At 49.4% G+C, this 13,002-nt stretch overlaps 1 protein-coding gene across 1 annotated transcript; it reads left to right on the forward strand.

Moving 5' to 3' along the window:
* The first annotated feature begins 552 nt into the window (after positions 1 to 552).
* NUBP2 (nucleotide binding protein 2) lies at positions 553 to 11,378 on the forward strand. Its single transcript, XM_015410588.1, has 6 exons — positions 553 to 660; positions 4,099 to 4,297; positions 6,037 to 6,191; positions 7,958 to 8,068; positions 9,478 to 9,547; positions 10,645 to 11,378. Exons 2-6 carry the CDS (start codon positions 4,144 to 4,146, stop codon positions 10,785 to 10,787), a joined length of 633 nt encoding a protein of 210 aa, XP_015266074.1. The 5' UTR covers positions 553 to 660; positions 4,099 to 4,143; the 3' UTR covers positions 10,788 to 11,378.
* Positions 11,379 to 13,002: the final 1,624 nt, after the last annotated feature.

Raw genomic sequence — 13,002 nt, forward strand, 5'->3', positions numbered from 1 at the left:
ATCTACTTGCAATGTCTTGCTTTCGAACTGCTAGGTTGGCAGGAGCTGGAACTAGAGACGGGAGCTCACTCCGTCATGCGGCACACTCGGGTCTCAAACTGCTGAACTACCGACCTTCCACAGCCTGCAGTTCAGCGTCTTAACCACTTGCGCCACTGCGTGCTCAGTAAATGGGGGTGCAGGTTTGTCCCCCCCCTCCATGTCTGCTTTCCAGCATTCCTTGTCTCCTTGTGTGCTGCTCCCCCTCCAAAGACCAGCATGTCAAATAAAGGCTTCGTCTGATGTGGACCTCCATATATAGGCTAGCCATGCTAGGCTGTGTGTCTTGGGAAATGGGAAGTGGCAAGAAGGGAGGGCCCTGGAGCACGTACAGAGTGCCATCTCCTGGTCAGATCAAGTGCAGATCCCTCTCTTATTGTAAGAAAGTGATCTCAGGTTTGCTTCCAGCAGATTTCCGTTGTGGGATTCGGCTCAGGCCAGCCTCATGTTGCCTTTCTTCTCCCTTCCAGAGAGAGGCAACCTGGCTGGGGTCCAGCACGTGGTAGAGGCAACCTGGCCGGGGTCCAGCACGTGGTTCTGGTGCTCTCAGGGAAAGGGGGAGTGGGCAAGAGCACCATCGCCACTGAGCTAGCACTGGCTTTGCGGCACGCTGGGAAAAAGGTATGTATCCCTGGGGTGCGGCGGTTATTTTTCAGACGGTTCTATCCCACGTTCTGCCCTTTTAGCCTTCGAAGGGCTAAACACATGCGTTTCAAAAAAACGTTCAGGTCCTGCCAGCTTTTCCGCTGGTGACAAAGGCAGGAGGGAATCCCTGTGGACCAGCGTTCCCTCTAAGCTGAGTCAGTGTGAGCCAGCTCACAGTTTTTTAGCCTCCGTCTCACAGATTTTTGTCTTAGCTCAGGAAGGACGGCTCCAGAGCAAACTAATTTATGCAATAGCCAAATCACTTACTCACAACGTTAATGCTGGTAGGTCAGAAAGAAGAATTTTTGCTCACAAGACTCATTTATGCAGTAGCCAATCACTCGCTCACAACCTTAATGCCAGTAGCTCAGAAAGAAGAATTTTTGCTCACAAGACTCCACAGCTTAGAGGGAACATTGCTGTGGACCACCAGAAAGCTGCACTGGGGATCGTGGGATCCGCATTTGACAGAAGGCAAGAAGGATAGGACCAGTAGTAAAGAGGGGGAATTAGGTGAGGCTGAATGGGAAAGCTGGCTGGATCCAGCCTAAAGCTTTTTGTCAAGTCTCAGTAGGGCCTCGATTTTCCCTGGTAGAACTTTTCCATTAGACCAAACTTAGCAGAAAGAGTCAGGCAATTTATCTGACTCTTCCCTGACTCAGTCGCTCTCTGTCCTGAGACATGGATCCCCTTGCACCCTCTCCCCACACCACCCGCTGGCCTCAGCAATGCTCTGCAATGAGACTGATTGATCAGCAGAGCCGAGGGAGCGGGAGCGGGCCGACATCACAGCTGTAAGTCAGCCTAACTGGAAAGACACCTGGCTAATAATAGCCTGGCTCACATTATCCTCATGAAGCCTCTTAACGCCGCTACCTGTCACTGGCTAATCACTGCCCTGGGCCCAGTAGAGTCTGCGCTCTTCAGAACTGTCTTGACTCCTATGATGTTAGTGGGAATAGCAGAGATGGCTGAATTTGGGGCCAGGAGGCAAATCCTATGGGTACTTTTCATCCAGCCTGCACAGCACTTGACCATTTTTGGGGGGCGTCGGTCCACAGGACTTTAGCATCCACTGTGGGCTGTGCTCCTAAATTGTTAACAGTCGCTTGGATGATGGCGCACCATTCAGAGCAGCAGTGCGGGCCATGTCTAATTGTCTGCTTGCTTTTTTATGTTTTGGCAGTATCTATGGATAATAATAACAATAAAAGTAACAGCACATTATAAAGAAACATTCAGGTGGTCAGCCGTGTTGGTCTGAAGCAGTAAAACAAATGTAGAGTCCAGCGGCACCTTTAAGACCAACAAAGTTTTATTCAAAGTATGAGCTTTCGTGTGCACGCATACTTTTCCAAATACACTGGAATAGAAGTTTGAACTTTACCTACCATTCCAATGTATTTGAAAAAATGTGCATGCACACGAAAGCTCATACCTTGAATAAACCTTTGTCGGCCTTAAAGGTGCCGCTGGACTCTAAATTTGTTCTAGCACATTATAAAGAACACGAGTGAAATGATTAACTATGAAGGAAGGGCCAATGATAACAACCAGTGATATTCCAAACTCAGTATACTTGAATCAGTGAGTATTTATGTAGTCACACCATGAACATCTGCCAGAGAAACTGAGCGAAAGTTATATGCATAGGAATATTTCACACTTATGAAACCTTTTTGGTCTTGACTCTGGGTAGGAAGTGAAAAGCTTTAACTCTGAACAGTCAGGGTCTCAACAATCCTATTAAAAGAAACAGGATCACTCGTGCAATCCTGAAAGAGGGTCCTGATATCCATTTTCTTCAGGAAACACATTTTCAAAATTCTGATACTCCAGACCTGAAATCTCACTGGTTTCTGCTTGCTTTTGCCAGTGCTTCCCATTTCTGCCACCAGCTGGCCTCCAACTCTGACCTCTCAAAAGCAAGCAGAGACCCAGATATGGCCATCAAGCTGAAACATTTAGCCAACCCAGGGATGGAACCTAAAAGTTTTGGGAGAGGAGGTAATACACACATCTGAACTGGAAACAGGTATTATAGAAGTAGATTCTACTCTAGTTTGGTGTAGTGGTTAAGTGCACGGACTCTAATCTGGGAGAACCAGGTTTGATTCCCCACTCCTCCACTTGCACCTGCTGGATGACCTTGGGCAAGCCATAGTTCTCGCACAGCTGTTCTTGAAAAAGGGCAGTTTCTGTCAGAGCTCTCTCAGCCCCACCTACCTCACAGGGTGTCTGTTGTGGGGAGGGGAAGGGAAAGGAGTTTGTAAGCCGCTCTGAGACTTCTTTGGGTAGGAGATAAATCCAATCTCCTCTTCTTCTTCTTCTTCCCAGCACATTAAAAACCATTTACACTTATGATTAAATCTAGAATAATAAAATCAGTTGAACAAGAATGTCGGAATGTTTAGAGAAATCTCCTGACAATAAGAATGACTTGAAACAGAACTGGCCATCTGTTGCCATCCTCAGAACACGTGTCTGAGTTTTGCCATCTGAAGCGGGGAAAACAGAAAAGAGAAAATAAACCAGAGCGAGTTATTTGGACAAAGGTTTTCAAAAACGTCATACTAGGACTAGCAGCATATTTGGCTATGAACTTAAATTTTATGATGTGTAACTCTTCAGTAGTGTATTATCAGAATACACATTATGGTACACTGATTTGGGGCAAATTAGCCCCATTTAAAAATAAAAATATCCTTGAAAATAACATTCTACAGCAGAGTCTCCCGCTGAAATATGGCCCCTTGCTGTTTTCTCCCTTGTTCAGTGAGGGGGTGGCATTTCCCCTTGCCCTAAGCTATTCTGCTGGGAGGAGGATACCCACCCTTACAAGGTGAACCCCATTTATGGGATTGTGGACTGCTAGTGGTGCACTCTACACTCACATCTATTTTTATCCCCCCCCTCCATTGGGAGCTCAAGGCAACATAGTCGGCGCTCCATTTTATCCTCACAACAGCCCTGTGAGGGAAGTAAGGGTGACAGAAAAAAAACTCACCCAAGGTTGCCTGGTGAGCGTGATCGCTGAGTAGGGATTCAGATCTACGTTTCATGTGTCCCTAGTGTGATGCTCTAACCACTACGTAATGCTGCCTCTAAACCATAGTACATCTCATCATGCAAGCTGGGGCCCATCATGTAGTAGAGGATATGCTAACCTGGGGGCAGCCAGTGATTTGCAGCAGTCTTCTCCCACCCCTTTCCTGGTGAGCAAAAATTCAACTACAATATCGATTGTAGTTTAGTTTAGTTCCTAATGAAGTCCCAGCAATGCTGCGGCGGCGCCCTTTAACCTGCCGTCACATTTGTGGCTTAAATCCATCTCAGGGATGTTTTGGGCTTGCAAAAAAATTGGTTTTTTCGTTAAGAAGGAAGGCCTCTTTCCCAATTTCCCTTCAAATGTAGGTTGGGATCCTGGACGTGGACCTCTGCGGCCCCAGCATCCCTCGCATGCTCAACGTGCAGGACAGAGATGTTCATCAGTGCGACAGCGGCTGGGTGCCCGTCTTTGTCGACCAAGACAAGAGCATCTCCCTAATGTCCATTGGCTTCCTTCTGGAGAAGCCGGACGATGCCGTGGTGTGGAGAGGGCCCAAGAAAAACGGTATGGAATACCTCCGTTCTTGCTGCTGCCCCCAAGTAAAACTTCTCAGTACCATGAAATCACAACCTCACTTCCCTGAAGCAAAAGAAAATAACATGTATGGGGTGGGTGGGTGGGGGATTGAAGATTCAAGGAGCCTTCCATTTAAGGTGCCTTCCATATACACCTGCCTTATGCTGACTAGGACTACAGGCCTATCTAGCTCAAGGGTCCTCGGCAGAGAAGGATCTGTCCAACCCCGCATCCTTTAATGGAAGACTCCAGGGACCAAAGCCTAGACCTTCTGCACAGACAGCAGGTGCTCTCTGTGCAATCAGTAACTTTGCCAACAATCATTGAGATGTCCCACCTCCTTCCCTCACATCGACACCTTTCCTGTTCTGTAGATCCAGGTGGGCAGCCCTGTTGGACGGAAGCAATAGAACAAAGTTTGAGTCTAGTGGCACCTTGAAGGCCGACAAGTTTAATTCTGGGTATAAGCTTTTGTGTGCACGCACAGTTCTTCAGATGTGTATTAAGTTTTCATGTGCACGCACACGTCTTCAGAAGTTCAACTGAGGAAGTGTGCATGCACACAAAAGCTTAGACTCATAGATTCACAGAGATGGAGGGGACCATAAAGTAAAGGTAAAGGTTCCCCTTCCTCGAAAGCCAGTCGAATCCGACTCTAGGGTGGCGGTGCTCATCTCCGTTTCCAAGCCGAAGAGCCAGCGCTGTCCGAAGACGTTTCTGTGGTCATGTGGCCGGCATGACTAAACACCAAGGCGCACGGAACGCTGTGACCTTCCCACCAAAGTGGTCCCTATTTATCTATCTACTTGCAATTTCTTTTTTTTTAAAAAAAAACAATTTTATTCTTAGGATACATCATCACATTCATTCATTCAAGTTATTTCATTTTTATATATCCATTTTCAATTAACTCCCCTCCCCCCGTTACATGGCTTCCCACAGTGTGATTTCCCCCTTATTATCTTATCTTATTTTTCAACTTAACTTTCTACATATTATAACTTCTTATTCAGGTAACTTTACTTAGATACATCATTACAATAGATTATATTCCCATAGTCCATTCTAATAATTATTAAAACGTATCAAAGAATTTTTTACATCCCATTTTTCTTCTACATAGTCTTTAAAGTCTTTCCATTCTTCATAAAATTCTTCGTCTTCTTTACCATTGTTTTCTTGTCAATTTATCCATTTCTGCCATAAAGAGCATTTTTTTTATCCAGTCCCGATCTACTTGCAATTTCTTGCTTTCGAACTGCTAGGTTGGCAGGAGCTGGAACTAGAGACGGGAGCTCACTCCATCATGTGGCACCCGGGTCTCGAACTGCTGAACTACTGACCTTCCACAGCCTGCAGTTCAGCGTCTTAACCACTTGAGCCACTGCAGCTCCAGAAGGGGCCATACAGGCCACCTAGTCAAACCCTCTACTTAATGCTGGATCAGCCTAGAGCATCCCTGACAAGTGTTTGTCCAGCCGCTGCCTAAAGACTGCCAGTGAGGGGCACCCCCTCCCTAGGCAGCTGATTCCACTGTTGAACAACTCTGACTGTAAAGAAGTTTTCCATAAGATCCAGCTGGTACCTTCCCGCCCTTAATTTAAACCCATTATTGCGAGTCCCTAACCTCTACTGCCGGAATCATACCTGAATTAAAACTTCTTGGTCTTAAAGGTGCTAGTGGACTCAATCTTTGTTCTCCTCCATTCCGTGTTGTTCTCAAGCAGCTTTGATCAAGCAGTTCATCTCGGATGTGGCTTGGGGAGACCTCGACTTCTTGATTGTGGACACGCCTCCCGGGACCTCTGATGAGCACATCACGGCAGTGGAATCCCTTCGACTGTATCGGCCTCTGGGGGCCATTTTGGTCACAACACCACAGGTACGGTGGCCTTTGGATTGTGGACTGTTGCTACCCTAGACTGATACTTTGGTGCTTGGGTGAGGATCTGGAATGGCCTCACCTTCATGTAGAGAGACAAGCATCTGGCTTTCACGCAAAGTTTGTAGATGTAACCAGGGGTCATTTCGTAGAAAAAGAGGTGCAGGAGCTTATTAGCATAACTCATTAGCATAACATTTGCATATGACACACCCCCTGACATTGCTGGAAATGTGTCAGAAAGCAACACCCACTGCTCAGGCTTCACTGGACTGATTGCTAGCTATTGGGGGGGGGGACACGTGCAGAATAAAACTTGGTCTTAAAGGTGCCACTGGACTGTTTTGGACTAGGGGATTGGGGGGAGGGGGGCTCTGCAACCAATGTTCCCTCTAAGCTGTGGAGTCTTGTGAGCAAAAATTCTCCTTTGTGAGCTACTGGCATTCAAGTTGTGAGTGAGCGATTTGGCTACTGCATAAATTAGTTTGCTCTGGAGCCATCCTTCCTGAGCTAAAACAAAAATGTGTGAGACAGGGGCTAAAACCTGTGAGCTAGCTCACACTAACTCAGCTTATAGGGAACACTGCCTGCAACTACCCTGGCTGCTTCTTGCTCTGACTGAGGGCTGCTGGGAGCAGGGGGTGGGGCTTGCTGCATGTGCCCGCCCCCTGGGCTCTTTACTGCCGGAGTTCCGCTCCTGTGCGCTCCTGCAGGAAATGACCCCTGGATGGAACCATGGAGGCAACTATCGGTCTGTGTGCCGTTAAGTGAATTTTCCAAACACAAACACAAAGCAGCAGGGGACACCAGGGGGTGCTCCTGCTAGCCACTGTTTCTACTTCATTCGAAGCTGTTTGAACCAAAACAAACGGGGCTGCCTTTCCCTGGATCTAACCAAGGTACATCTAGCTTGATAGTCTGTTGCCACCACTGGCAAGAGAGGACCTCTCTGGCTGCTCACACAGAGGGTGAAACGGGGCAAAACGTCAGCCTCCTACACCTGGTTGTCACAAGCAAGTGATAAAACTATCTTCAGCTGCAAATGAGGCCTTGCACGTTGAATCAGTGTTCCCCCCCTACGGAACGAAAACACTTCCTCCATGTAGAACGGCAGCAGGAAGTTAGGGTTGCCAACTTTGGGTAGGGAAATTCCTGGAAATCTGGGGGCAGAGCCTGGGGAAGGGAGAGTTTGGGGAAGGGAGGGAGCCCACCAGGGAGGTGACACCGGATCCCTGTTTTCGTAATTCCGGAGAACTGAAGGTCCCACCTGGAGGTTGGCAACCGTAAGCAAGATGCAGAGAAGGGTTTAATCTTCGATTCGCTGTCCTAAGGCAACACCCACTGCTCAGGCTCCACTGGACTGATTGCTAGCTATTGGGGGGGGGGACGTGCAGATCTGCCCTCGCAGAGGAGGGAGAGCTTGTACCTGAATAAAACTTGGTCTTAAAAGTGCCACTGGACTGTTTTGGACTTGGGGGCTGGGGGGGGGGGCTCTGCAACTAACCTGGCTGCTTCTTGCTCTGACTGAGGGCTGCTGGGAGCAGGGGGTGGGGCTTGCTGCATGTGCCCGCCCCTTGGGCTCTTTACTTTACATCGCTTGAGCTCACGTGGGAAAGGTACAACCTGGATGTGGTCTGGTAACCTCATGAGGAGTCTGTGGGGAGGAGGAGGCCCAAGTTTTCTGTCTTCCTTCCTATGGGGTGCCCCCTTGGGAGTGCCGTTTCCTCTGTGGCCGCTCCAGCAGACACCGATCTCTCTTCCTGCAGGCCGTGTCTGTGGCGGACGTGAGGCGAGAGCTGACCTTCTGCAAGAAGACGGGGCTGAAGGTCATCGGCATCGTAGAGAACATGAGCGGCTTCGTCTGCCCGCACTGTTCAGTGAGAACGGCCGTCTTGGTTTGGGGTGCAAATCGGGCTGCGGCTCAAAGTTGGGGGGGCGCGCGCATTGGGATGACTTTCAAATCTGGCAGAGAGAGGGTGGATCAAAATGAACAAAACTACTGCAATAGTGCAAGTAACAACTTGTAATAATAACTTATCCTAAATGTATACAAAATTCCAAAAATACAGTAACATCTATTTCCTAAACATTGTGTTTAACAGATGATGGACGAAAATCTCCGGAGTAGAAGTTTCGTTTCGTGGAGACTTCTTCCTACATCACAGATTCATAAAGAAGTGCTCTTCAGAAGTCACAAACATTCTGAGTAGACTCTCAATTCACAAAGTATTTGTTGTATTATTCATTTTGGATGTCTAACCGACCATAGTGCAAAGGTCGGTTAGACATCCAAAATGAATACAACAAATGCTTTGTGAATGGAGAGTCTACTCGGAATGTTTGTGACTTCTGAAGAGCACTTCTTTATGAATCTGTGATGTAGGAAGAAGTCTCCACGAAACAAAACTTCTACTCCGGAGATTTTCGTCCATCATCTGTTAGACACAATTTTTAGGAAATAGATGTTACTGTATTTTTGGAATTTTGTATACATTTAGGATAAGTTATCATCATTATTACTAGTTGTTACTTGCACTATTGCAGTAGTTTTGTTCATGTTGGTTTAATCGTACTGCTGCCCCTTATTCCATTTGTAGAAAGAGGATGGATGGCAGCGCCGCTGGTCTTCCGCTACAGCCAATGGCTATTTTCTGTTGCAGGGCCAAATAAGCTCTGATCTCTGGCTTGTACAGACAGGAGAATGAGGCGAGAAGAGCGGGCTCTCCAGATGGCAGGGAGTGGTGTGCCTTTCGGAACTCCGCCCTTTGGGTCAGATTGTGAAAGCCTGGGGGGACATTTAACCCGAGCGGGCGGCAGTCCCCTTCCCAACCCATGATACGCGGCCATCGCTGTCAGTCTTCCAAAACTGAGACTCCGTCAGTGAGCACGAAACAAGAAATAGTTCTGATTGTTGGTTGTTCTCATGCCTGCAATTGTTTAAACAGTGAGGTGGTGAATGGACCAAAAGGAGATTCTGCCGATAACTCTGGAATTCCAAAGTCTGAACTGGTCGGCTTCAGCTTTGGTCTGCCAGAGAAGCAGAGCACACTCCAGAGGAGTGCGGCTGATCGGCTGTACCAGAGAGGACATTCTCCCGTTTCTGATTGGTAGGAGGCGTCTTGACTTAGGACAGGCCGCTCCCTCCCAAGGCAGCAGAACTCGTGGCTGTTGGCAGAGGCGGCGGCACACTGAGGTCAGACGCTGAGACAGCTGTCTTTTAAACCTAAATATCAAGACGTCCTTGTCAGTTCCTTTCCCTGCAGTGAAACTTCCTCTCTTGTTTCAGGAATGCACCAATGTCTTTTCTAAAGGAGGCGGGCAAGAGTTGGCCCAGCATGCCGGGGTCCCGTTCCTTGGTGAGTGCTTCTGCGGGCTCTCTGGGAGAGGGTGAAATCAGCGCACTGGTGGCTTGTTGCTGTTGTCAACTGTTATGATGCGTTGCCGCCACTAACGGAGCTCATAGTGCTTCGAAGACACCCCCCCCCCAAAAAAAAAGGCCCCTGCCCCAGGGAGATGGCAGTCTGGCAGACAAGTGAACAAGTGGCGGGGGGGTGGGGACGTGATCAGAGGGAAAGGAGGACGAGGCCTCTAACGTTGCTGCGGCAGAAGAGGGAGGGGAACTCTGGGAGAACCGAGCAGGGCGGTGGCGGCGGTCGGTTTTCGCTTCAGTCCCTTGGGTGTTTTCGGTTCAGTTGCAGAGCATCTGCTTTGCACGTGGCAGGTCCCTGACCCACTTCCCATCACCTCCCATTGAAAAGATCTGGGCCAGGAAGAACCCCTGCCCAAGAACCCCGTAGAACCGACCTCATTCAGACACCGCCAGACTCGATGGCCTAACCTGGCACGAGGTAGCATCCTGCTTCTCTTACAGCAGCACCTCCCAAGTTGTCTGAAGCTGGACCAACTTCTGAAGTTGTCTCTTGGCTGCTACCAGGGTGGTGCCACAAACGGCCCAGGGGAAATAATTGTCCCTCTAAAGAATAGGCACTTTTCCAGAGAGAGGCAACCTGGCCGGGGTCCAGCACGTGGTTCTAGTGCTCTCAGGGAAAGGGGGAGTGGGCAAGAGCACCATCCATCGCCACTGAGCTAGCACTGGCTTTGCAGCACGCTGGGAAAAAGGCATGTATCCCTGTGGTGCTGCGGTTATTTTTCAGACAGTTCTATCCCACATTCTGCCCTTTTAGCCTTCAAAGGGCTAAACACATGCGTTTCAAAAAACGTCCAGGTCCAACCAGCTTTTCTTTATAGAGGGAAATAATTGTCCCTCTATAAAGAAAAGGCACTTTTACATAATTCGCATACTAAAAGGACATGGGTGAGGGGACAGGCTCTGCCGCTGAGGCTTCAGGGACAGGTGGGTGGCTGAGTATCAGCCCCTGTCCTTGTCTTGGCGTCCTTTCCTCCGTCCTGGTCCGCATCGCTCACCCGCAGTGATTCTGCTCCCTTGCCCTAGGGTGCGTGCCCCTGGACCACCAGCTCACCCGCAGCTTGGAAGAAGGCAGAGACTTCGTCCAGGAATTCCCCAAGAGTTCAGCCTTCCCCGCGCTTGCCAGCATCACCCAGCACATCTTGAGTGTGGCGTCTCGCAGCTCCTGAGACTGGCGTCGATGCTGCCGCCCTCCTGGCAAGACACAAAGAGGCAGCTTTTCAAAGCACCTGGCAAGGTGGGGAGGGAGCATCTTTGGAAAGCAGCCATTGCATGATGACAACCCCTCCCCCCGGGGGGGGCAAGGCCTAGTCTTTCGAGCGGATCTGTGGGCGTTTGCTTCCCTGACAAGTGACTGCAGAGTGGAGCTTGGAGTGCCCCCCCCTTGGAGCAAATGGTGTGGCTGGCTGGCTGGCCGGCCGGCCCTGCATTTCAGCTGCCAGGAACTCTGCACATTTCCACACCAAGGACAGACGTGAGATCTCCCCCCACACACTTTAATAAAGCCGAGTTGTGGGAGCAGGACTGGGGTATTTGGTACGTTCATTTCATCTCCCCGCAGCCTCTTGCACAGAAGCCTTATTAAGTCGGTACAACCCGTACCCAGCTGGGCACGCGCACCTTGCGACGGAAGCGTTCCTGCGAGAGCCTCAAGTCGATCGGCGTCACTTGAATAGGTTTCCTCACTGCTCTGCAGATTTAATCATGACTCAGGAATTTTGGAGAAGATCAAAAAATAATGCATTAAACTGTCTCGACTGCCGTCCCATTGTGTGTGTGTGTGTGTGTGTGTGTGTGTTTTATCTTTCCCAGGCAAAATTCGGATCTGAATAATTTGTGCCCGTTTCACACATCTTTGCACCGTTTGTGGTCCCAGTTGGTAGCTTCCGTGAGACGTCAGATGCTCTTGCTCGGTTACAAAGTGTTTCCCAGAGGCCCTTGGGGTGGAAGCATCCAGGGAGCCATGAGAACACCAGGGAATTTAATCGGCAACTTCCGCAAGAGAATTGTGCTAATGATGGCATGCCTTCTGCCCCCGTGAGGGGCTCTTCCAGAACAGATCCATGGGTCATTAGCACCAGATCTGAAAATGAGCAAGCTTCTAGTCTCTCTGTATGTAAACACTGAATGCGCCTGTTCTCCCCCCCACCCACCCCCAAGTTACAAGAGACTGCTAGAAGCTGTCTAGAGCAGGGGCAGCCAAACTTGCTTAACATAAGAGCCATAAAGAATAAACATCAGATGTTTGAGAGCCGCAAGACATGAACAAATATTACATGTTTTTACTGGGAAGTATGCAAATTTGCTTTTTATTAACATTAAATGAGACTGCCAAAAATAATAACAGAAGCGGTAAAAGCAGAGATCGGTAACGATATTTATTTGTCCAATTCTATTTGTTTGCTAATGATATTTAGCTTCCCCAGCCACCCTGCCAGGAGCCGCACGATATGTGTGAAAGAGCCGCATGTGGCTCCCGAGCCGCAGTTTGGCCACCCCTGGTCTAGAGAACAGGAATTATCAGCGGTGGATAGGAGCAGAAGACCGGCCAGACCGGGAACAAGACCTGGGTAGGGGGGAACTGATTGGCAGCCGAGAGTGTTCAGACAAGGAGAGCCTATTTCAAACGGGGCACAAGAATCCTTTGACAGAGTTGCTTCACAGCAGGCCTGGGCCCAGATGCCTTCTGACTCTGGCGGCCTGATGTGTGAGTCCTCATGTACATAGTTGTCATGAACAGTATGCAGACACGTTGTGGAGGGCTGACCTGCTTCCAAAAAGGAGTGTGGCTCTCCTATGGTGGAGGAGTGCACGTGGGAGAGGGTGCTCATTCACAGTGCCTTCTGCCGAGTCAGGCCTGGGGGTCCGCTGAGCTGAGATCCACCTGCTCCCTTCGGGTGGCAGCTCCCCAGGATCTCAGGCAGACCCCCCTCAACCTGGCCTCCGTATTCAGAGGCCCCTGACGGGCAAGTGCCGGGGTCTGAACCTGGGGCCTTCTGCTTGCAAACCCTGAGCCCTGGTGCCCGAGAGGACAGAAAGTAAAAAAGTCCCCAGTTCCGTGCTGCCATTTTGCAGCTTAACCGCCCCAAATACGGGGAATACGGGCAGCCCGAAAGGGGGGAAGATCCACTAACTTCCAGGTTACAAAGCATTATCCTTACGTGGTCACTGGGAAGGGAATCTTGAAGCCAGCCAGCAGGTGAATGGCTCTTTACCGAGAGGACTCCAGCCCTAAAGGACAGACTTAGAAATGCTCTGAGACTCCAAGTGAAGGGCGGGGTATAAATCCAATCTCTTCTTCCTTCTTCTAAAGGACAGACTTAGAAAGGCTATGCATTCTCATGCTGCACAATTGTGTAGAAACACAAACCAGACACAAGTTCG

This window comes from Gekko japonicus, unplaced genomic scaffold (assembly GCF_001447785.1).
Source record: "Gekko japonicus isolate JY-2015 unplaced genomic scaffold, Gekko_japonicus_V1.1 scaffold3789, whole genome shotgun sequence".
In the NCBI taxonomy this organism is placed as follows: domain Eukaryota; kingdom Metazoa; phylum Chordata; class Lepidosauria; order Squamata; family Gekkonidae; genus Gekko; species Gekko japonicus.

What these genes read in the sequence shown, in the direction of transcription:
- NUBP2 (XM_015410588.1), top strand. Translation starts at nt 4,144, where the DNA reads ATGCTCAACGTGCAGGACAGAGATGTTCATCAGTGCGACAGCGGCTGG. An exon ending in GAGAGGGCCCAAGAAAAACG is followed by an intron (nt 4,298 to 6,036) that starts GTATGGAATACC and finishes GTTCTCAAGCAG; the next exon opens with CTTTGATCAAGCAGTTCATC. An exon ending in TTTTGGTCACAACACCACAG is followed by an intron (nt 6,192 to 7,957) that starts GTACGGTGGCCT and finishes CTCTTCCTGCAG; the next exon opens with GCCGTGTCTGTGGCGGACGT.